The sequence below is a fragment of the Cuculus canorus genome, chromosome 33, assembly GCF_017976375.1.
Source record: "Cuculus canorus isolate bCucCan1 chromosome 33, bCucCan1.pri, whole genome shotgun sequence".
In the NCBI taxonomy this organism is placed as follows: Eukaryota; Metazoa; Chordata; class Aves; order Cuculiformes; family Cuculidae; genus Cuculus; species Cuculus canorus.
The window spans coordinates 1,118,694-1,138,436 of NC_071433.1; the positions used below are offsets into that span (position 1 = coordinate 1,118,694).

Genomic DNA, 19,743 nt, shown 5'->3' on the forward strand with positions numbered 1-19,743 from the left:
ATATTGATTCACGTTGACCCATATTGACCCACATTGACCCATATTGACCCACATTGACCCATATTGACCACTATTGATCAACTATGTTGACCCACATGGATCTACGTTGATCCATATTGACCCACATTGACCCATATTGACCCACATTGACCCATATTGACCACTATTGATCAACTATGTTGACCCACATGAACCTGTGTTGATCCATATTGATCTGTTGACCCATATTGACCCACGTTGACCACTATTGATCCACCACGTTGACCCACGTGGATCTGCGTTGATCGACGTTGACCCATATCAATCCATGTTGACCCACGTTGACCCACATTGACCCATGTTGACCCCTGGAAGTGCCGCGGTTGTGCCGTGGGCCGTCCCCAAGTTCCCGTATCTTCATGACAAGAGCCGAAAGGGCCAACTCGCGGCACGCGGCCACCACGGAAGAGTCTCAACGGCCGCCGTTCTCCCCCAAAACCACCCTTGGGACCCCCAAATCCTGCCGAGACCCCTCCAAACCACCCTTGGGACCCCCAAACCCTGCTGAGATCCCCCCAAACCACCCTTGGGACCCCCAAACCCTGTCGGGACCCCCCCAAACCTGCTCTTTGACACCCTCAAACCCATAGAGACCCCCCCAAATCTGCTCCCTGACCCCTCTGGAGCCCCCCAGGATCATTCCAACACCCCCAGGACCCCTCTGGACCCCTCTGGGACCCCTCTGGAGCCCCCCAGGATTATTCCAACACCCCCAGGACCCCTCAAGAGCCCTCTGGGACCCCTCTTGAGCCCCTCAGGATTATTCCATCCCCCCCAGGACTCATCCAGAGCCCCCTGAGACCCCTCTGGAGCCCCCCCGGATCACTCCAACACCTCCAGGACCCCTCTGGAGCCCCTCAGGATTATTCCAACACCCCCAGGACTCATCCAGAGCCCCCTGAGACCCTTCTGGAGCCCCCCAGGATCATTCCAACACCTCCAGGACCCCTCTGGAGCCCTCTGGGACCCCTCTGGAGCCCCCCAGGATCATTCCAACACCACCAGGAGGCCTCTAGAGGGGTCCTGGGGGTGTTGGAATGATCCTGGGGGGCTCCAGAGGGGTCCTGAGAGCCTCTCTGTATTTCCAGGAATCCTTTAAGAGGCTCCCAGGGGCCTTTCAGGAGAAATGGTTAAAAGCCTCCTGGAATGGGCCCCCTGCCCCCTCTCCCCCTCCCCTCCTGCCCCTTCTGCCCCTCTGGGGGCAACAAATCGGGGTCCCCAAAATGGGTTAAAACTCGTCTGAAATGGGGCTGCGGGCAGTGGGGGCGGCGCGGCGCGCAGGGGGTTAATTTACCATCGAGTCGCGGCCTCCGCGCGGACAGAGCGGCACCAGAGAGGGAGCGAGAGAGAGCCCTCAGCGCGGCCAGAGTGGCCTCAGCACTTCCGGGAGCGGCCCCGGCGGCCTCAGCGCTTCCGGAATCGGCGGCGGCGGAGGGGGCGGTGAGGGGAGGGGGGCTTTGGGGGTGTCTCTATGGGTTTGGGGGTGCCAGGAGCGGGTTTGGGGGTGTCTCTATGGGTTTGGGGGTGTCTCAATGGGTTTGGGGGTCCCCGGGGTGGTTTTGGGGTGTCTCTATGGGTTTGGGGATGCCAGGAGCGGGTTTGGGGGTGTCTGTATGGGTTTGGGGGTCCCCGGGGTGGTTTGCGGGTGTCTCTATGGGTTTTGGGGTGTCTCTATGGGTTTGGGGATGCCAGGAGCGGGTTTGGGGGTGTCTGTATGGGTTTGGGGGTCCCCGGGGTGGTTTGGGGGTGTCTCTATGGTTTTGGGGGTCCCCGGGGTGGTTTGGGGGTGTCTCTATGGGTTTGGGGGTCCTCGGGGTGGTTTGGGGGTCCCCTTTGGTCCCCCTCATTCTGCCCCCCCCCCCCGCAGGGTCCCCCCATTCCCCTTTGACCCCATTGTCCCCACAGAGAATGGAGGAACCGCCCGAGAGCCCCAACGGCCCCAGAGGTGAGTGGGGAGATGTGGGGCAGAGAGAGGATGTGGGGCAGAGGGGGATGTGGGGCAGACAAGGAGATCTGTGGGTCAGAGCAGTGGATCTATGGGTCAGAGCAGCAAATCTATGGGTCAGCACTGAATCTATGGGGCAGAGTAGCAGATCTATGGGTCAGCACTGGCTCTATGGGGCAGAGCACCCCTCAGTGGCTCTATGGGGTAGAGCGCCCCCCAGTGGCTCTATGGGTCAGAGCAGCAGATCTATGGGTCAGCACTGAATCTATGGGGCAGAGCGCCCCCCAACGGCTCTGTGGGTCAGAGCAGCGGATCTGTGGGTCAGAGCAGCAGATCTATGGGTCACCACTGGATCTATGGGGCAGAGTGTCCCCCAGTGGATCTATGGGGCAGAGCATCCTCCACTGGATCTATGGGGCAGAGCGCCCCCCAGTGGCTCTGTGGTGCCGCTCAGCGCCCCCCACTGTCTCTATGGGGCAGAGCAGAGCGCCCCCCAGCGGCTCTATGGGGCAGAGCAGAGCGCCCCCCACTGTCTCTATGGAGCCGAGCAGAGCGCCCCCCAGCGGCTCTATGGGGCAGAGCAGAGCGCCCCCCACTGTCTCTATGGGGCAGAGCACCCCCCAGTGGCTCTATGGTGCCACTCAGCGCCCCCCAGTGGCTTTATGGGGCAGAGCAGCAGATCTATGGGTCCCCACTGTCTCTATGGGGCAGAGCAGAGCGCCCCCCAGTGGCTCTATGGGGCAGAGCGTCCCCACTGTCTCTGTGGTGCCGCTCAGCGCCCCCCACTGTCTCTATGGGGCAGAGCGCCCCCCAGCGGCTCTATGGGGCAGAGCAGAGCGCCCCTCACTGTCTCTATGGGGCAGAGCAGAGCGCCCCCCCACTGTCTCTATGGGGCAGAGCGCCCCCCACTGTCTCTATGGGGCAGAGCGCCCCCCAGTGGCTCTGTGGTGCCGCTCAGCGCCCCCCACTGTCTCTATGGGGCAGAGCAGAGCGCCCCCCAGTGGCTCTATGGGGCAGAGCAGAGCGCCCCCCAGCGGCTCTATGGGGCAGAGCAGAGCGTCCCCCACTGTCTCTATGGGGCAGAGCGCCCCCTACTGGCTCTATGGGGCAGAGCGCCCCCCAGCGGCTCTATGGGGCGGAGCAGAGCGCCCCCCACTGTCTCTATGGGGCAGAGCAGAGCGCCCCCCAGCGGCTCTATGGGGCGGAGCAGAGCGCCCCCCACTGTCTCTATGGGGCAGAGCAGAGCGCCCCCCAGCGGCTCTATGGGGCAGAGCAGAGCGCCCCCCACTGTCTCTATGGGGCAGAGCAGAGCGCCCCCCACTGTCTCTATGGGGCAGAGCAGAGCGCCCCCCAGCGGCTCTATGGGGCGGAGCAGAGTGCCCCCCACTGTCTCTATGGGGCAGAGCGCCCCCCCAGCGGCTCTATGGGGCAGAGCGCCCCCCACTGGCTCTGTGGTGCCGCTCAGCGCCCCCCACTGTCTCTATGGGGCAGAGCGCCCCCCCACTGTCTCTATGGGGCAGAGCGCCCCCCACTGTCTCTATGGGGCAGAGCGCCCCCCAGTGGCTCTGTGGTGCCGCTCAGCGCCCCCCACTGTCTCTATGGGGCAGAGCGCCCCCCCACTGTCTCTATGGGGCAGAGCGCCCCCCACTGTCTCTATGGGGCAGAGCGCCCCCCACTGTCTCTATGGGGCAGAGCGCCCCCCAGTGGCTCTGTGGTGCCGCTCAGCGCCCCCCACTGTCTCTATGGGGCAGAGCAGAGCGCCCCCCAGCGGCTCTATGGGGCAGAGCAGAGCGCCCCCCACTGTCTCTATGGGGCAGAGCAGAGCGCCCCCCAGCGGCTCTATGGGGCAGAGCAGAGCGCCCCCCACTGTCTCTATGGGGCAGAGCGCCCCCCACTGGCTCTGTGGTGCCGCTCAGCGCCCCCCAGTGGCTCTATGGGGCAGAGCGTCCCCCACTGTCTCTATGGGGCAGAGCGCCCCCTACTGGCTCTGTGGTGCCGCTCAGCGCCCCCCACTGTCTCTATGGGGCAGAGCAGAGCGCCCCCCAGCGGCTCTATGGGGCAGAGCAGAGCGCCCCCCCACTGTCTCTATGGGGCAGAGCGCCCCCCACTGTCTCTATGGGGCAGAGCGCCCCCCAGCGGCTCTATGGGGCAGAGCAGAGCGCCCCCCACTGTCTCTATGGGGCAGAGCGCCCCCCACTGTCTCTATGGGGCAGAGCGCCCCCCAGTGGCTCTATGGGGCAGAGCACCCCCCACTGTCTCTATGGGGCAGAGCACCCCCCACTGTCTCTATGGGGCAGAGCGCCCCCCAGCGGCTCCTCAGCGCCTTTGGCCGCTCGGAGGGTCCCTTCGGAGCCGTTTGGGGGTCTCCACGGGGGCTCTCTTCTCTCCTCACAGCAACCACAACACCACCGCCACCACCACCGCCATCGTCACCGCCGCCGCCGGCGCCATTGCCGCGGGATCCCCTTTGCTGCCCGCAGTGCGGGAAGACCTTCGCGTTCGCCTCCCGCTTCCGGCGCCACCGCAGCGCCCACGCGGCCGAGAAACCCTTCAAGTGCGGCGCCTGCGGGAAGAGCTTCGCCGAGAGCTCGGCCCTCCTGCAGCACCGGCACCGCCACAGCGGCGAGAAACCCTACGAGTGCGGCGCCTGCGGCAAACGCTTCGCCTACAGCTCCAACCTCAGCAAACACCTCCACCTCCACGCCGGGCGCAAAGCCTTCGGCTGCGGCCGCTGCGGCAAACGCTTCGGCGAAAGCAACCACCTGCGCGAGCACCAGCGGACGCACACCGGCGAGAAACCCTACGAGTGCGGCGAGTGCGGCAAACGCTTCGGCTACGGCTCCAACCTCCGCCGCCACCTGCGCCAACACAGCGGCCGTAAACCCTTCCGTTGCGGCCACTGCGGGAAATGCTTCGGCGAGAGCGACCGGCTGCTCGTCCACCAGCGCACGCACACCGGCGAGAGGCCCCACCGCTGCGCCCACTGCCCCAAGGCCTTCAGCCGCGCCGCCGACCTGGCCCACCATCGCCGGCGCCTCCACGCCGACCCCCGAGGAGGTGGTGGTGGAATGGCTTCCGGCGCTGCCGCGGAGGCCGCGGGGTCGGGGGGAGGCGTCGCGGGCGCCGTGGGTGGAGGCGAAGGTGGCGGTGATGGTCCGTGAGGGCGATGGCGGCCGTTGAGGCTCTGCCGTTGGGCCTTTGGGCTCTTGACGGGAAGAGATGGGGACGTGGGGACGGCCCTCGGCGCTGCCGCGGCACTGCCAGGGGTCAACGGGGGTCAATATGGGTCAACGTGGGTCAATGGGGGTCAATGTGGGTCAACATGAATCGATATGGGTCAACGTAGATCCATGGGGGTCAATGTGGTGGATCAACAGTGGTCAGTGTGGGTCAATGGGGGTCAATGGGGGTCAATATGGGTCAACGTCAATCGATGTGGGTCAACGTAGATCCATGGGGGTCAACAGAGTTGATCAATAGTGGTCAATATGGGTCAATGTGGATTGATATGGGTCAATGTGCCATGGGGCAGCGCTGCTATGGGGCAGCAGGATTGCTATGGGGTGGTGTTGCTATGGGGCAGAATCTATGTGTGTGGGGCAGCATTGCTGTGGGGCAGCAGCATCGCTATGGGGCAGAATCCATCGCTATGGGGCAGAATCCATCGCTATGGGGCAGAATCCATCGCTGTGGGGCAGAATCCATCGCTGTGGGGCAGAATCCATCGCTATGGGGCAGAATCCATCGCTGTGGGGCAGAATCCATTGCTATGGGGCAGCATCCATCGCTGTGGGGCAGGAGGATCCCTATGGGGCAGCATTGCTGTGGGGCAGCAGGATTGCTGTGGGGCAGAATCCATCGCTGTGGGACAGAATCCATCGCTGTGGGGCAGGAGGATCCCTATGGGGCAGAATCCATCACTGTGGGGCAGGATCCATCGCTGTGGGGCAGAATCCATCGCTGCGGGGCAGGAGGATCCCTATGGGGCAGCGCCGCTATGGGGCAGCATTGCTGTGGGGCAGCAGGATCGCTGTGGGGCAGAACCCATCGCTATGGGGCAGAATCCATTGCTGTGGGGCAGAATCCATCGCTGTGGGGCAGAACCCATCGCTATGGGGCAGAATCCATCGCTATGGGGCAGGAGGATCCCTGTGGGGCCGCGGAGGCCGCGGGGTCGGGGGGAGGCGTCGCGGGCGCCGTGGGTGGAGGCGAAGGTGGCGGTGATGGTCCGTGAGGGCGATGGCGGCCGTTGAGGCTCTGCCGTTGGGCCTTTGGGCTCTTGACGGGAAGAGGTGGGGACGTGGGGACGGCCCTCGGCGCTGCCGCGGCACTGCCAGGGGTCAACGGGGGTCAATATGGGTCAACGTGGGTCAACGGGGGTCAATGTGGGTCAACATGAATCAATATGGGTCAACGTAGATCCATGGGGGTCAATGTGGTGGATCAACAGTGGTCAGTGGGGGTCAATGGGGGTCAATGGGGGTCAACGTCAATCGATGTGGGTCAACGTAGATCCATGGGGGTCAACAGAGTTGATCAATAGTGGTCAATATGGGTCAATGTGGATTGATATGGGTCAATGTGCCATGGGGCAGCGCTGCTATGGGGCAGCAGGATTGCTATGGGGTGGTGTTGCTATGGGGCAGAATCTATGTGTGTGGGGCAGCATTGCTGTGGGGCAGCAGCATCGCTATGGGGCAGAATCCATCGCTATGGGGCAGAATCCATCGCTATGGGGCAGAATCCATCGCTATGGGGCAGAATCCATCGCTGTGGGGCAGAATCCATTGCTATGGGGCAGCATCCATCGCTGTGGGGCAGAATCCATTGCTATGGGGCAGCATCCATCGCTGTGGGGCAGGAGGATCCCTATGGGGCAGCATTGCTGTGGGGCAGCAGGATTGCTGTGGGGCAGAATCCATCGCTGCGGGGCAGGAGGATCCCTATGGGGCAGCGCCGCTACGGGGCAGCATTGCTGTGGGGCAGCAGGATCGCTGTGGGGCAGAATCCATCGCTATGGGGCAGAATCCATTGCTATGGGGCAGAACCCATCGCTATGGGGCAGAATCCATCGCTATGGGGCAGAATCCATCGCTGTGGGGCAGAATCCATCGCTGTGGGGCAGAATCCATCGCTATGGGGCAGAATCCATTGCTATGGGGCAGAACCCATCGCTATGGGGCAGAATCCATCGCTGTGGGGCAGAATCCATCGCTGTGGGGCAGAATCCATCGCTATGGGGCAGAATCCATCGCTGTGGGGCAGAATCCATCGCTGCGGGGCAGGAGGATCCCTATGGGGCAGCGCCGCTATGGGGCAGCATTGCTGTGGGGCAGCAGGATCGCTGTGGGGCAGAATCCATCGCTATGGGGCAGAATCCATCGCTGTGGGGCAGAATCCATCGCTATGGGGCAGGAGGATCCCTGTGGGGCTGCGGAGGCCGCGGGGTCGGGGGGAGGCGTCGCGGGCGCCGTGGGTGGAGGCGAAGGCGTCGGCGATGGTCCGTGAGGGCGATGGCGGCCGTTGAGGCTCTGCCGTTGGGCCTTTGGGCTCTTGACGGGAAGAGGTGGGGACGTGGGGACGGCCCTCGGCGCTGCCGCGGCACTGCCAGGGGTCAGCGGGGGTCAGTGTGGGTCAGTGTGGGTCAATGGGGGTCAACGTGGGTCAACTGTTGATCCACCACATTGACCCACGTGGATCTACGGGACCTTTGGCCACTGAATGTGACCTTTTGGCCACTGAATGTGACCTTTGAGCCACTCCATGTGTGGTTTTGGCCACTCCATGTGACCTTTGGGCCACTGAATGTGACCTTTGGGCCACTCCATGTGTGTTTCGGGCCACTCCATTTGTCCTTTGGCCACTAAATATGACCTTTGGGCCACTAAATATGACCTTTGGCCACTAAATATGACCTTTGGGCCACTCAATGTGACCTTTTGGCCACTCAATGTGACCTTTGGGCCACTAAATGTGACCTTTGGGCCACTGTATGTATCCTTTGGGCCACTCCATGTGACCTTTGGCCACTAAATATGACCTTTTGGCCACTAATTGTGACCTTTGGCCACTCCATGTGTGTTTTGGCCACTCCATGTGTCCTTTGGGCCACTGAATGTGCCCTTTTGGCCACTAAATACGACCTTTGGGCCACTGAATGTGCCCTTTTGGCCACTAAATACGACCTTTGGGCCACTAAATACGACCTTTGGGCCCCTGAATGTGCCCTTTGGGCCCCCCCGGGCGGATCCGGAGCTCTCAATTAAATCAATTGGGTTTTAATGAAGGGTTTAATTAAAGGGAGGGGAGAGGGGAGGGGGGAGGGAGGGCAGAGCCACAGTTCAGCCTTTGTGCCCCACAGATTGGGGGGGGCAGCATCGCTATGGGGAAGCGCCGCTATGGGGCAGCGCTGCTATGGGGCAGCACCGCTATGGGGCAGCGCAGCTATGGGGCAGTGCTGCTATGGGGCAGCGCCGCTATGGGGCAGCACCGCTATGGGGCAGTGCTGCTATGGGGAAGCGCCGCTATGGGGCAGCATCGCTGTGGGGCAGCGCTGCTATGGGGCAGCATCGCTATGGGGCAGTGCCGCTATGGGGCAGCATCGCTGTGGGGCAGCATTGCTGTGGGGCAGCATCGCTATGGGGCAGTGCTGCTATGGGGCAGAAGCACTGTGGGGCAGAGTCACTGTGGGGCAGCATCGCTGTGGGGCAGAATTCATGTGGGGCAGAATTCATGTGGGGCAGTGTTGCTATGGGGCAGGATCGCTATGGGGCAGCAGGATTGCTATGGGGCAGGATCCATGTGGGGCAGCATCGCTGTGGGGCAGTGACGTAGGATCAGGTGGATGTGGGGCAGCGTTGCTGTGGGGCAGAATCCATCACTGTGGGGCAGAATCCATCGCTGTGGGGCAGAATCCATTGCTATGGGGCAGAACCATTGCTGTGGGGCAGAATCCATCGCTATGGGGTGACCCAAATGCCCCCCCCATGTACCCCCCCCCATATCTGTGTCCCCCCCCATGTACCCCCCACCAATATCGGGGTCCCCCCCATGTGCCCCCTCCCCCATATCGGGGTGTCCCCCATGTGCCCCCCATATCGGGGTACCCCCCCCATGTGCCCCCCCATATCTGTGTCCCCCCCATGTACCCCCCCCATATCGGGGTCCCTCCCATGTGCCCCCCCCATATCGGGGTACCCCCCATGTACCTCCCCCATATCTGGGTCCCCCCCCCATGTGCCCCCCCCATATCGAGGTCCCCCCCTATGTACCCCCCCCATATCGGGGTACCCCCCCATGTACCCCCCCATATCGGGGTCCCCCCCCATATCTGTGTCCCCCCCCATGTGCCCCCCCCATATCTGGGTCCCCCCCCATGTACCCCCCCCCAAATATCGGGGTCCCCCCCATGTACCCCCCCCCCATATCTGGGCCCCCCCCCCTCCATGTGCCCCCCCCATATCGGGGTACCCCCCCATGTACCCCCCCATATCGGGGTCCCCCCCATATCTGTGTCCCCCCCCATGTGCCCCCCCCATATCTGGGTCCCCCCACCATGTACCCCCCCCCCAATATCGGGGTCCCCCCCATGTGCCCCCCCCCCATACCTGGGGTGTCTCAGAGCAGCAGCCGCCGCAGAGCTGCCCCCCCCAACAGGAGCCCCCCCAAATGAGGGGGGGTCAGTGCGGGGGCGGGGCTGGAGGGGCCCCCCCTAAAGCAGTGGGGGGGCTGTTCGGGGGGGGGGGGGCTCCTGTGTCCAGGTCAGGTCTGGGGGGAGATGGGGGGGGCTTAGAGGGGGTTTTGGGGGGCTCAGTGGGTTTTGGGGGGGTCTTAGAGGGGTTTTGGGGGGGCTTAGAGGGGTTTTGGGGGGGCTCAGTGGGTTTTGAGGGGGTCTTAGAGGGGTTTTGGGGGGGCTCAGTGGGTTTTGGGGGGGTCTTAGAGGGGTTTTGGGGGGGCTCAGTGGGTTTTGGGGGGTCTTAGAGGGGTTTTGGGGGGGCTTACAGGGGTTTTGGGGGGCTCAGTGGGTTTTGGGGGGTCTTAGAGGGGTTTTGGGGGGGCTCAGTGGGTTCTGGGGGGGTCTTAGAGGGGTTTTGGGGGTCTTAGAGGGGTTTTGGGGGGCTCAGTGGGTTCTGGGGGGTCTTAGAGGGGTTTTGGGGGGCTCAGTGGGTTCTGGGGGGGTCTTAGAGGGGTTTTGGGGGGGCTCAGTGGGTTCTGGGGGGGTCTTAGAGGGGTTTGGGGGGGCTCAGTGGGTTCTGGGGGGGTCTTAGAGGGGTTTTGGGGGGCTCAGTGGGTTCGGGGGGGGTCTTAGAGGGGTTTTGGGGGGCTCAGTGGGTTCTGGGGGGGTCTTAGAGGGGTTTTGGGGGGGCTCAGTGGGTTCTGGGGGGGTCTTAGAGGGGTTTTGGGGGGGCTCAGTGGGTTTTGGGGGCTCAGTGGGTTTTGGGGGGTCTTAGAGGGGTTTTGGGGGGCTCAGTGGGTTCGGGGGGGGTCTTGGAGGGGTTTTGGGGGGGCTCAGTGGGTTTTGGGGGGTTTTAGAGGGGTTTGGGGGGGCTCAGTGGGTTCTAGGGGGGTCTTAGAGGGGTTTTGGGGGGGCTCAGTGGGTTCTGGGGGGGTCTTAGAGGGGTTTTGGGGGGCTCAGTGGGTTCGGGGGGGGTCTTAGAGGGGTTTGGGGGGGCTCAGTGGGTTTTGGGGGGGGTCTTAGAGGGGTTTTGGGGGGCTCAGTGGGTTCTGGGGGGGTCTTAGAGGGGTTTGGGGGGGCTCAGTGGGTTTTGGGGGGGTCTTAGAGGGGTTTTGGGGGGGCTCAGTGGGTTCTGGGGGGGTCTTAGAGGGGTTTTGGGGGTCTTAGAGGGGTTTTGGGGGGGCTCAGTGGGTTCTGGGGGGGTCTTAGAGGGGTTTTGGGGGGGCTCAGTGGGTTCGGGGGGGGTCTTAGAGGGGTTTGGGGGGGCTCAGTGGGTTTTGGGGGGGTCTTAGAGGGGTTTTGGGGGGGCTCAGTGGGTTTTGGGGGGGTCTTAGAGGGGTTTTGGCGGGGCTCAGTGGGTTCTGGGGGGGTCTTAGAGGGGTTTTGGGGGGGCTCAGTGGGTTCTGGGGGGGTCTTAGAGGGGTTTTGGGGGGGCTCAGTGGGTTCTGGGGGGGTCTTAGAGGGGTTTTGGGGGGCTCAGTGGGTTCTGGGGGGGTCTTAGAGGGGTTTTGGGGGGGCTCAGTGGGTTCTGGGGGGGTCTTAGAGGGGTTTTGGGGGGGCTCAGTGGGTTTTGGGGGCTCAGTGGGTTTTGGGGGGTCTTAGAGGGGTTTTGGGGGGGCTCAGTGGGTTCGGGGGGGTCTTGGAGGGGTTTTGGGGGGGCTCAGTGGGTTTTGGGGGGTTTTAGAGGGGTTTGGGGGGGCTCAGTGGGTTCTAGGGGGGTCTTAGAGGGGTTTTGGGGGGGCTCAGTGGGTTTTGGGGGGTCTTAGAGGGGTTTTGGGGGGGCTCAGTGGATTTTGGGGGGGTCTTAGAGGGGTTTTGGGGGGGCTCAGTGGGTTCGGGGGGGGGTCTTAGAGGGGTTTGGGGGGGCTCAGTGGGTTTTGGGGGGTCTTAGAGGGGTTTTGGGGGGCTCAGTGGGTTTTGGGGGGGTCTTAGAGGGGTTTGGGGGGGCTCAGTGGGTTTTGGGGGGTCTTAGAGGGGTTTTGGGGGGGCTCAGTGGGTTCTGGGGGGGTCTTAGAGGGGTTTGGGGGGGTCTTAGAGGGGTTTTGGGGGGCTCAGTGAGTTCTGGGGGGGTCTTAGAGGGGTTTGGGGGGGCTCAGTGGGTTTTGGGGGGTCTTAGAGGGGTTTTGGGGGGGCTCAGTGGATTTTGGGGGGGTCTTAGAGGGGTTTGGGGGTCTTAGAGGGGTTTTGGGGGGCTCAGTGGGTTTTGGGGGTCTTAGAGGGGTTTTGGGGGGGCTCAGTGGGTTTTGGGGGGTCTTAGAGGGGTTTTGGGGAGGCTCAGTGGGTTTTGGGGGTCTTAGAGGGGTTTGGGGGGGCTCAGTGGGTTTTGGGGGTCTTAGAGGGGTTTTGGGGGGGCTCAGTGGGTTTTGGGGGGTCTTAGAGGGGTTTTGGGGGGGCTCAGTGGGTTTTGAGGGGTTATAGAGGGGTTTGGGGGGGCTCAGTGGGTTTTGGGGGGTCTTAGAGGGGTTTTGGGGGGCTCAGTGGGTTCTGGGGGGGTCTTAGAGGGGTTTTGGGGGTCTTAGAGGGGTTTGGGGGGGCTCAGTGGGTTCTGGGGGGGTCTTAGAGGGGTTTGGGGGGGCTCAGTGGGTTTTGGGGGGGTTTTAGAGGGGTTTTGGGGGGCTCAGTGGGTTCTGGGGGTGTCTTAGAGGGGTTTTGGGGGGCTCAGTGGGTTTTGGGGGGGTCTTAGAGGGGTTTGGGGGGGCTCAGTGGGTTTTGGGGGGGTCTTAGAAGGGTTTTGGGGGGGCTCAGTGGGTTCTGGGGGGGTCTTAGAGGGGTTTTGGGGGGTCTTAGAGGGGTTTTGGGGGGCTCAGTGGGTTCTGGGGGGGTCTTAGAGGGGTTTTGGGGGGCTCAGTGGGTTTTGGGGGGGTCTTAGAGGGGTTTTGGGGGGGCTCAGTGGGTTTTGGGGGGGTCTTAGAGGGGTTTTGGGGGGCTCAGTGGGTTTTGGGGGGGTCTTAGAGGGGTTTGGGGGGGCTCAGTGGGTTCTGGGGGGGTCTTAGAGGGGTTTTGGGGGGCTCAGTGGGTTCGGGGGGGGTCTTAGAGGGGTTTTGGGGGGCTCAGTGGGTTCGGGGGGGGTCTTAGAGGGGTTTTGGGGGGGCTCAGTGGGTTCTGGGGGGGTCTTAGAGGGGTTTTGGGGGGGCTCAGTGGGTTCTGGGGGGGTCTTAGAGGGGTTTTGGGGGGCTCAGTGGGTTATGGGGGGGTCTTAGAGGGGTTTTGGGGGGGCTCAGTGGGTTCTGGGGGGGTCTTAGAGGGGTTTTGGGGGGGCTCAGTGGGTTCTGGGGGGGTCTCAGAGGGGTTTGGGGGAGGTTTTGGGGGGGTCTCAGAGGGGTTTTGAGGGGATCTCAGAGGGGTTTTTGGGGTTCTCAGAGGTTTTGGGGGATCTCAGGGGGTTCTGGGTTGGCTGTGAGGTTTCGGGGTGCCCCGTTTTTGGGGTGCTCTCACCGGGGGTGGTCTGGGGGGGTCTCAGAGGGGTTTGGGGGAGGTCTTGGGGGGGTTTGAGGGTTCTCAGAGGGTTTTGAGGGGATCTCAGAGGGGTTTAGGGGGTTCGGGGTTGGCTGTGAGGTTTCGGGGTGCCCCGTTTTTGGGGTGCTCTCACCGGGAGGGGTTTGAGGGAGTTCTGGGGGGGTCTCAGAGGGGTTTGGGGGAGGTTTTGGGGGGGTCTCAGAGGGGTTTTTGGGGGTTCTCAGTGGGTTTGGGGGATCTCGGGGGGTTCGGGGTTGGCTGTGAGGTTTTGGGGTGCCCCGTTTTTGGGGTGCTCTCACCGGGGGGGGTCTCAGAGGGGTTTGGGGGAGGTTTTGGGGGGGTCTCAGAGGGGTTTTGGGGGTTCTCAGTGGGTTTCGAGGGGGTCTCAGAGGGGATTTTGGGGTTCGGGGTTGGCTCTGAGGTTTCGGGGTGCCCCGTTTTTGGGGGTGCTCTCACCGGGGGGGGTCTCAGAGGGGTTTGGGGGAGGTATTGGGGGGGGGTTGAGGGTGCTCAGTGGGTTTCGAGGGGGTCTCAGAGGGGATTTTGGGGTTCGGGGTTGGCTGTGAGGTTTCGGGGTGCCCCGTTTTTGGGGTGCTCTCACCGGGGGGGTCGCGCAGGCGCGTTCGCAGCTGCCCCAGAGCTCTGCTGAGGTTCCTCAGGGTCCCCTCGAGCCGCGCGTTCTCCCCCCGCAGCCCCCGCAGAGCCTCGTGGAGCTGAAACGGGGACCCCCCCCCCCAAAACCAGCACCACCGCCACCACCGCCGCTGCGCCCCAACACCCCATGGCCGCCCCCCCCACCTCAACGGACCCCCCCCTCTACGTCACTGACCCCCCCCAAAATCATTGATCCCCCTCAAAACGTCACTGACCCCCCCAAATCCATTATCCCCCCCAAAACGTCACTGACCCCCCCAAATCCATTGATCCCCCATCAGTGACCCCCCCAAATCCATCGATCCCCCCCAAACGTCACTGACCCCCCCAAAATCATTGATCCCCCATCAATGACCCCCCCTAATTCATTGATCCCCCCCCAAACGTCACTGACCCCCCCAAATCCATTGATCCCCCCTCTACGTCAGTGTCCCCCCCAAATCCATTGATCCCCCCATCACTGACCCCCCAAAATCATTGATCCCCCCTCTACGTCAGTGACCCCCCCAAAATCATTGATCCCCCCATCAATGACCCCCCCCAAATCCATTGATCCCCCCCAAAACGTCACTGACCCCCCCAAATCATTGATCCCCCTCATCAGTGTCCCCCCCAAATCCATTGATCACCCCCAAAACATCACTGCCCCCCCAAATCCATTGATCCCCCCCAAAACATCACTGACCCCCCAAATCCTTTGATCCCCCCCAAATCCATCCATTCCCCCCCTCCCTCGTGCCCATAGTGGAGCTGGGGGGGGGGGGGGCAGCACCCCAAATCCCCCCCCCCCACAGCCCCCCCAAATTCTTCTCACACCCCCATTTCCCCCTCACGGACCCCCAAATCCCCCAAAGAAGCCGAAGGTGCCCGAGCTGAGCCGAAAGAAGCCGAAGGTGCCCGAACGGAGCCGAAAGAACCCGAACGGAGCCGAAAGAACCCGAACGGAGCCGAAAGAACCCGAGCGTTGACGGAGATTGCCGATTATTGCCGAGGGGGGGAGCGGAAGTTGCCGAGCGGAGCCGGAAGTTGCCGAAGCGCCGAGCGGCTCTCGCCGTCCCCCGCTCCATCCGTCCTTTCCGCTTCCGGTGGCGGCAGCGAGAGGAGGTGCGGCGCGTGGCTCCGGCCTTGGGGGGGGGGGGGGGAGGCCCAGGAGGGGCTTTGGAGGGAGAAATTTAGGAATCCCGGGATAGGGTTGGGGGGTCCTGAGGGGAAATTGAGGTCCACAGGTGGGTTGGGAGGCCCTGAGCGGGATTTTGGGGTTCAGGATGGGATTTGGGAGACGCTGAGGGGCTTTGGGGGGGCCCGAGGGGGGTTTAGGGGGGGCTGATGGGGGGTTTGGGAGACCTTAGAAGGTCCCAGAAGGGAATTTGGTGGTCCAGGGGTGGGATTTGAGGGGCTTTGGGGATCACAGAGGGGGATTTTGGGGTCCCAGAGGGGGATTTGGTGGCCCAAGGGTGGGATTTGATGGGTTCGGGAATCACAGAGGGGGTTTTTGGGGTCCCAGAGGGGGATTGGGTGGCCCCGGGATGGGATTTAATAGTTTTGGGCGTCCCAGAGGGGTATTTGGTGGCCCAGGGGTGGGATTTGATGGGTTCGGGAATCACAGAGGGGGTTTTTTGGGTCCCAGAGGGGGATTTGGTGGCCCAGGGATGGGATTTGACAGTTTTGGGGGTCCCAGAGGAGTATTTGGTGGCCCAGGGGTGGGATTTGAGGGGCTTTGGGGATCTCAGAGGAGGACTTGGTGGCCCGGGCGTGGGATTTGAGGGGTTTTTGGAGTCCCAGAGGGGGATTTGGTGGCCCAGGTGTGGGACTTGATGGGTTCCGGGATCACAAGGGGGGGTTTTGGGGTCCCAGAGGGGGATTTGGTGGCCCAGGGGTGGGATTTGAGGGGCTTTGGGGGTCCCAAAGGGGGGATTTGGTGGCCACAGGGTGGGATTTGTCAGTTTTGGGGCTTGCAGAGAGGGGAATTGGGATCCCAAAGGGGGATTTAGTGGCCGAGGGGTGGGATTTGATGGGTTCAGGGACCTCAGAGGGTGTTTTTGGAGTCCCAGAGGGGGATTTGGTGGCCCCGGGGTGGGATTTGAGGGGTTTTTGGAATCCCAGAGGGGGATTTGGTGGCCCAGAGGTGGGACTTGATGGGTTCCGGGATCACAAGAGGGTGTTTTGGGGTCCCAGAGGGGGATTTGGTGGCCCAGGGGTGGGATTTGAGGGGCTTTGGGGTCCCAGAGGGGGATTTGGTGGCCCAGAGGTGGGATTTGAGAGGCTTTGGGGGTCCCAAAGGGGGGATTTGGTGGCCCAGAGGTGGGATTTGATGGCTTTGGGGGTCACAAAGGGAGGATTTTGGGTCCCAAAGGGGGATTTAGTGGCCCAGGAGTGGGATTTGACGGTTTTGGGGATCACAGAGGGAGGATTTTGGGGTCCCGGAAGGGGATTTGGTGGCTCGGGGGTGGGATTTGAGGGGCTTTGGGGGTCCCAGAGGGGGATTTGGTGGCTTTGGGGGTCACAAAGGGAGGATTTTGGGTCCCGAAGGGGGGTTTAGTGGCCCAGGAGTGGGATTTGACGGTTTTGGGGATCACAGAGGGAGGATTTTGGGGTCCCGGAAGGGGATTTGAGGGGTTTTTGGGGGGTCCCTGAAGCGTTCTGTGTCTCCAGGCGCGATGTCGGCGCATCTGCAGTGGATGATCGTGCGGAACTGCTCCAGTTTCCTCATCAAACGCAACAACCAGACCTACAGCACTGTCAGTTTTGGGGGGCGAAAAAACGGGGGGACCCCCCCCCCCAAACTCTTAAAGGGACCCCAGGATTTGGGGGAGGGAGGGGGTGTGTTGAGAGGACCCCCCTAGATTCCAAGGAGCCCCCCCAGACTCTTTGAACCCCTCCATTTTTTGGGACAGTGGAGTCCAAGCACCCAAAACATCCCTTTCAGCACCCAAAAGGGGCGCAGCGCCCCCCCAAAAGTCCCAAGAGCCCCCCCAAAATCGCCCTGAACCCCCTTTTTCTCCTTTCTTCCCCCCCAAATCCAGGAGCCGAACAACCTCAAAGCTCGGAATTCCTTCCGCTACAACGGACTCATCCACCGCAAAACCGTGGGCGTAGAGCCGGCGCCGGACGGCAAAGGCATCGTCGTGGTGCTCAAAAAACGAGCTGGTACGTTTTAAGAGGGGGTTACCCCCTTTTTTTTTGGGGTGCCCCGTGTTTTTGGGGGGGTCCTTGAGGCACTTTGTTCTTATGTCCCCCCAATTTCTCAGGGCAACGGAAACCGGCGACGTCGTACACGCGAGTGTTGATCCGTCGCGACGCGCGAGCGACGCTGAGCAGCGTTCGGCATCTCATCAGCAAGAATAAATACCGGCGTGACTTGCGCATGGTATGGGGGGTCCCCGAAATCCAGGGGGGTCCCCAAAATCTAGGGGTGTCCCCAAAATCCAGGGGGGGTCCCCAAAACCTGGGGTGAGGGGAGTAAAATTCAAAGGGGTTCTTAAAAGGCAGGGAGAAGGCTGGAAGTTGGGGGGTGCTTGGAAACCAGGGGGGGCAGCTGGGAAAATAGGGGGGTGTCTCTAAAAATGGGGGTCCCTGAAACTTGAGGGGTCCCTAAAACCCGAGGGGGTCCCCAAAATCCAAGGGGGGGTCCCCAAAATCCAGGGGTGAGGGGGTAAAACTCCAGAGGGGTGTTTGAAAGGCAGGGAGAAGGCTGGAAGTTGGGGGGGTGCTTGGAAACCAGGGGGGGCAGCTGGGAAAATAGGGGGGTGTCTGTGAAAATGGGGGGTCCCTGAATCTCGGGGGGGTCCCCAAAATCCAGGGGGGGTCCCCAAAGCCCGGGGTGAGGGGGGTAAAATTCAAAGGGGTTCTTAAAAGGCAGGGAGAAGGCTGGAAGTTGGGGGGTGCTTGGAAACCAGGGGGGGCAGCTGGGAAAATAGGGGGGTGTCTCTAAAAATGGGGGTCCTTGAAACTTGGGGGGGTCCCTAAAACCCGAGGGGGTCCCCAAAATCCAAGGAGGGGTCCCCAAAATCAAGGGGTGAGGGGGTAAAACTCCAGAGGGGTGTTTGAAAGGCAGGGAGAAGGCTGGAAGTTGGGGGGGTGCTTGGAAACCAGGGGGGCAGCTGGGAAAATAGGGGGGTGTCTGTGAAAATGGGGGGTCCCTGAATCTCGGGGGGGTCCCCAAAATCCAAGGGGGGGGGTCCCCAAAATCAAGGGGAGAGGGGATAAAACTCCAGAGGGGTGTTTGAAAGGCAGGGAGAAGGCTGGAAGTTGGGGGGGTGCTTGGAAACCGGGGGGGGGCAGCTGGGAAAATAGGGGGGTGTCTGTGAAAATGGGGGGTCCCTGAATCTCGGGGGGGTCCCCAAAATCCAGGGGGGGTCCCCAAAGCCCGGGGTGAGGGGGGTAAAATTCAAAGGGGTTCTTGAAAGGCAGGGAGAAGGCTGGAAGTTGGGGGGATGCTTGGAAACCGGGGGTGCAGCTGGGAAAATAGGGGGGGCTCTGAAAATGGGGGGTCCCTGAAACCCGAGGGGTTCCCCAAAATCCAGTGGGAGGTCCCCAAAATCCAGGGGGGGGTCCCCAAAACCTGGGGTGAGGGGAGTAAAATTCAAAGGGGTTCTTGAAAGGCAGGGAGAAGGCTGGAAGTTAGAGGGATGCTTGGAAACCAGGGGGGTCAGCTGGGAAAATAGGGGGGTGTCTCTAAAAATGGGGGTCCCTGAAACTTGGGGGGGTCCCTAAAACCCGAGGGTGTCCCCAAAATCCAAGGAGGGGTCCCCAAAATCAAGGGGTGAGGGGGTAAAACTCCAGAGGAGTGTTTGAAAGGCAGGGAGAAGGCTGGAAGTTGGGGGGGGTGCTTGGAAACCAGGGGGGCAGCTGGGAAAATCTGGGGGGTGTCTGTGAAAATGGGGGGTCCCTGAAACTTTGGGGGGTCCCTAAAATAAAGGGGGGTCCCCAAAATCCAAGGGGGGGTCCCCAAAATCCAGGGGTGAGGGGATAAAACTCCAGAGGGGTGTTTGAAAGGCAGGGAGAAGGCTGGAAGTTGGGGGGGTGCTTGGAAACCAGGGGGGCAGCTGGGAAAATAGGGGGGTGTCTGTGAAAATGGGGGGTCCCTGAATCTCGGGGGGGTCCCCAAAATCCAAGGGGGGGGTCCCCAAAATCAAGGGGAGAGGGGATAAAACTCCAGAGGGGTGTTTGAAAGGCAGGGAGAAGGCTGGAAGTTGGGGGGGTGCTTGGAAACCGGGGGGGCAGCTGGGAAAATAGGGGGGTGTCTCTAAAAATGGGGGTCCTTGAAACTTGGGGGGGTCCCTAAAACCCGAGGGGGTCCCCAAAATCCAAGGAGGGGTCCCCAAAATCAAGGGGAGAGGGGGTAAAACTCCAGAGGGGTGTTTGAAAGGCAGGGAGAAGGCTGGAAGTTGGGGGGATGCTTGGAAACCAGGGGGGGCAGCTGGGAAAATAGGGGGGGGCTCTAAAAATGGGGGGTCCCTGAATCTCGGGGGGGTCCCTAAAACCCGAGGGGGTCCCCAAAATCCCCCCCCCTTTCCTTTCCAGGCTGCTCTGCGCCGCGCCAGCGCCATTCTGCGCAGTCAGAAACCCATAGTGGTGAAGAAGAAAAGGGGGGGACGCGCGGCCAAAGCCCCATGAGCCCCCCCAAAAAACTGAAATAAAGGGGTGACCCCCTCGGGGCCCCCCAAAACTGTGGGGCATCATTTGGGGGGCGGGGGGAGGCTGTTAGGAGGGTTTGGAGACCCCCCCAGAATGAAATAAAGGGGTGATCTGGGCCCCCTTCCGGCTGTTATGCATCATTTTGGGGGTTAAGAAAGGGATGGGGGGGACAGAAGGGTTTGGGGGGACCCCCCCCAAAATATGAAGGGGTGACCTGGGCCCCCCCCCGGCTGATTGTGCATCATTTTTGGGGGGACAGGAGGGTTGGGGGGGGCATAAAGGGGTGTCAGGAGGATTTGGGGACCCCCCCGGGCCTGTGGGGCATCATTTTGGGGGG

At 62.2% G+C, this 19,743-nt stretch overlaps 2 protein-coding genes and 1 long non-coding RNA gene across 3 annotated transcripts; 2 read left to right on the forward strand and 1 right to left on the reverse strand.

The window, feature by feature from the left end:
- Window positions 1-4,272: 4,272 nt before the first annotated feature.
- Window positions 4,273-5,464, forward strand: LOC128849759 (zinc finger protein 239-like). The gene has a single exon (XM_054052302.1). It carries the CDS (start codon window positions 4,273-4,275, stop codon window positions 5,143-5,145), a length of 873 nt encoding a protein of 290 aa, XP_053908277.1. The 3' UTR covers window positions 5,146-5,464.
- A 3,009-nt stretch (window positions 5,465-8,473) lies between these two features.
- LOC128849801 (uncharacterized) lies at window positions 8,474-13,847 on the reverse strand. The gene is made up of 3 exons (XR_008447476.1): window positions 13,717-13,847; window positions 9,592-9,751; window positions 8,474-8,904 (listed from the first exon to the last, which is right to left on the reverse strand). It is a non-coding gene; the product is annotated as an uncharacterized LOC128849801 (long non-coding RNA).
- A 953-nt stretch (window positions 13,848-14,800) lies between these two features.
- Window positions 14,801-19,515, forward strand: RPL28 (ribosomal protein L28). The gene is made up of 5 exons (XM_054052390.1): window positions 14,801-14,873; window positions 16,422-16,507; window positions 16,793-16,916; window positions 17,018-17,136; window positions 19,293-19,515. Exons 2-5 carry the CDS (start codon window positions 16,427-16,429, stop codon window positions 19,383-19,385), a joined length of 417 nt encoding a protein of 138 aa, XP_053908365.1. The 5' UTR covers window positions 14,801-14,873; window positions 16,422-16,426; the 3' UTR covers window positions 19,386-19,515.
- The last annotated feature ends 228 nt before the right edge of the window (window positions 19,516-19,743 follow it).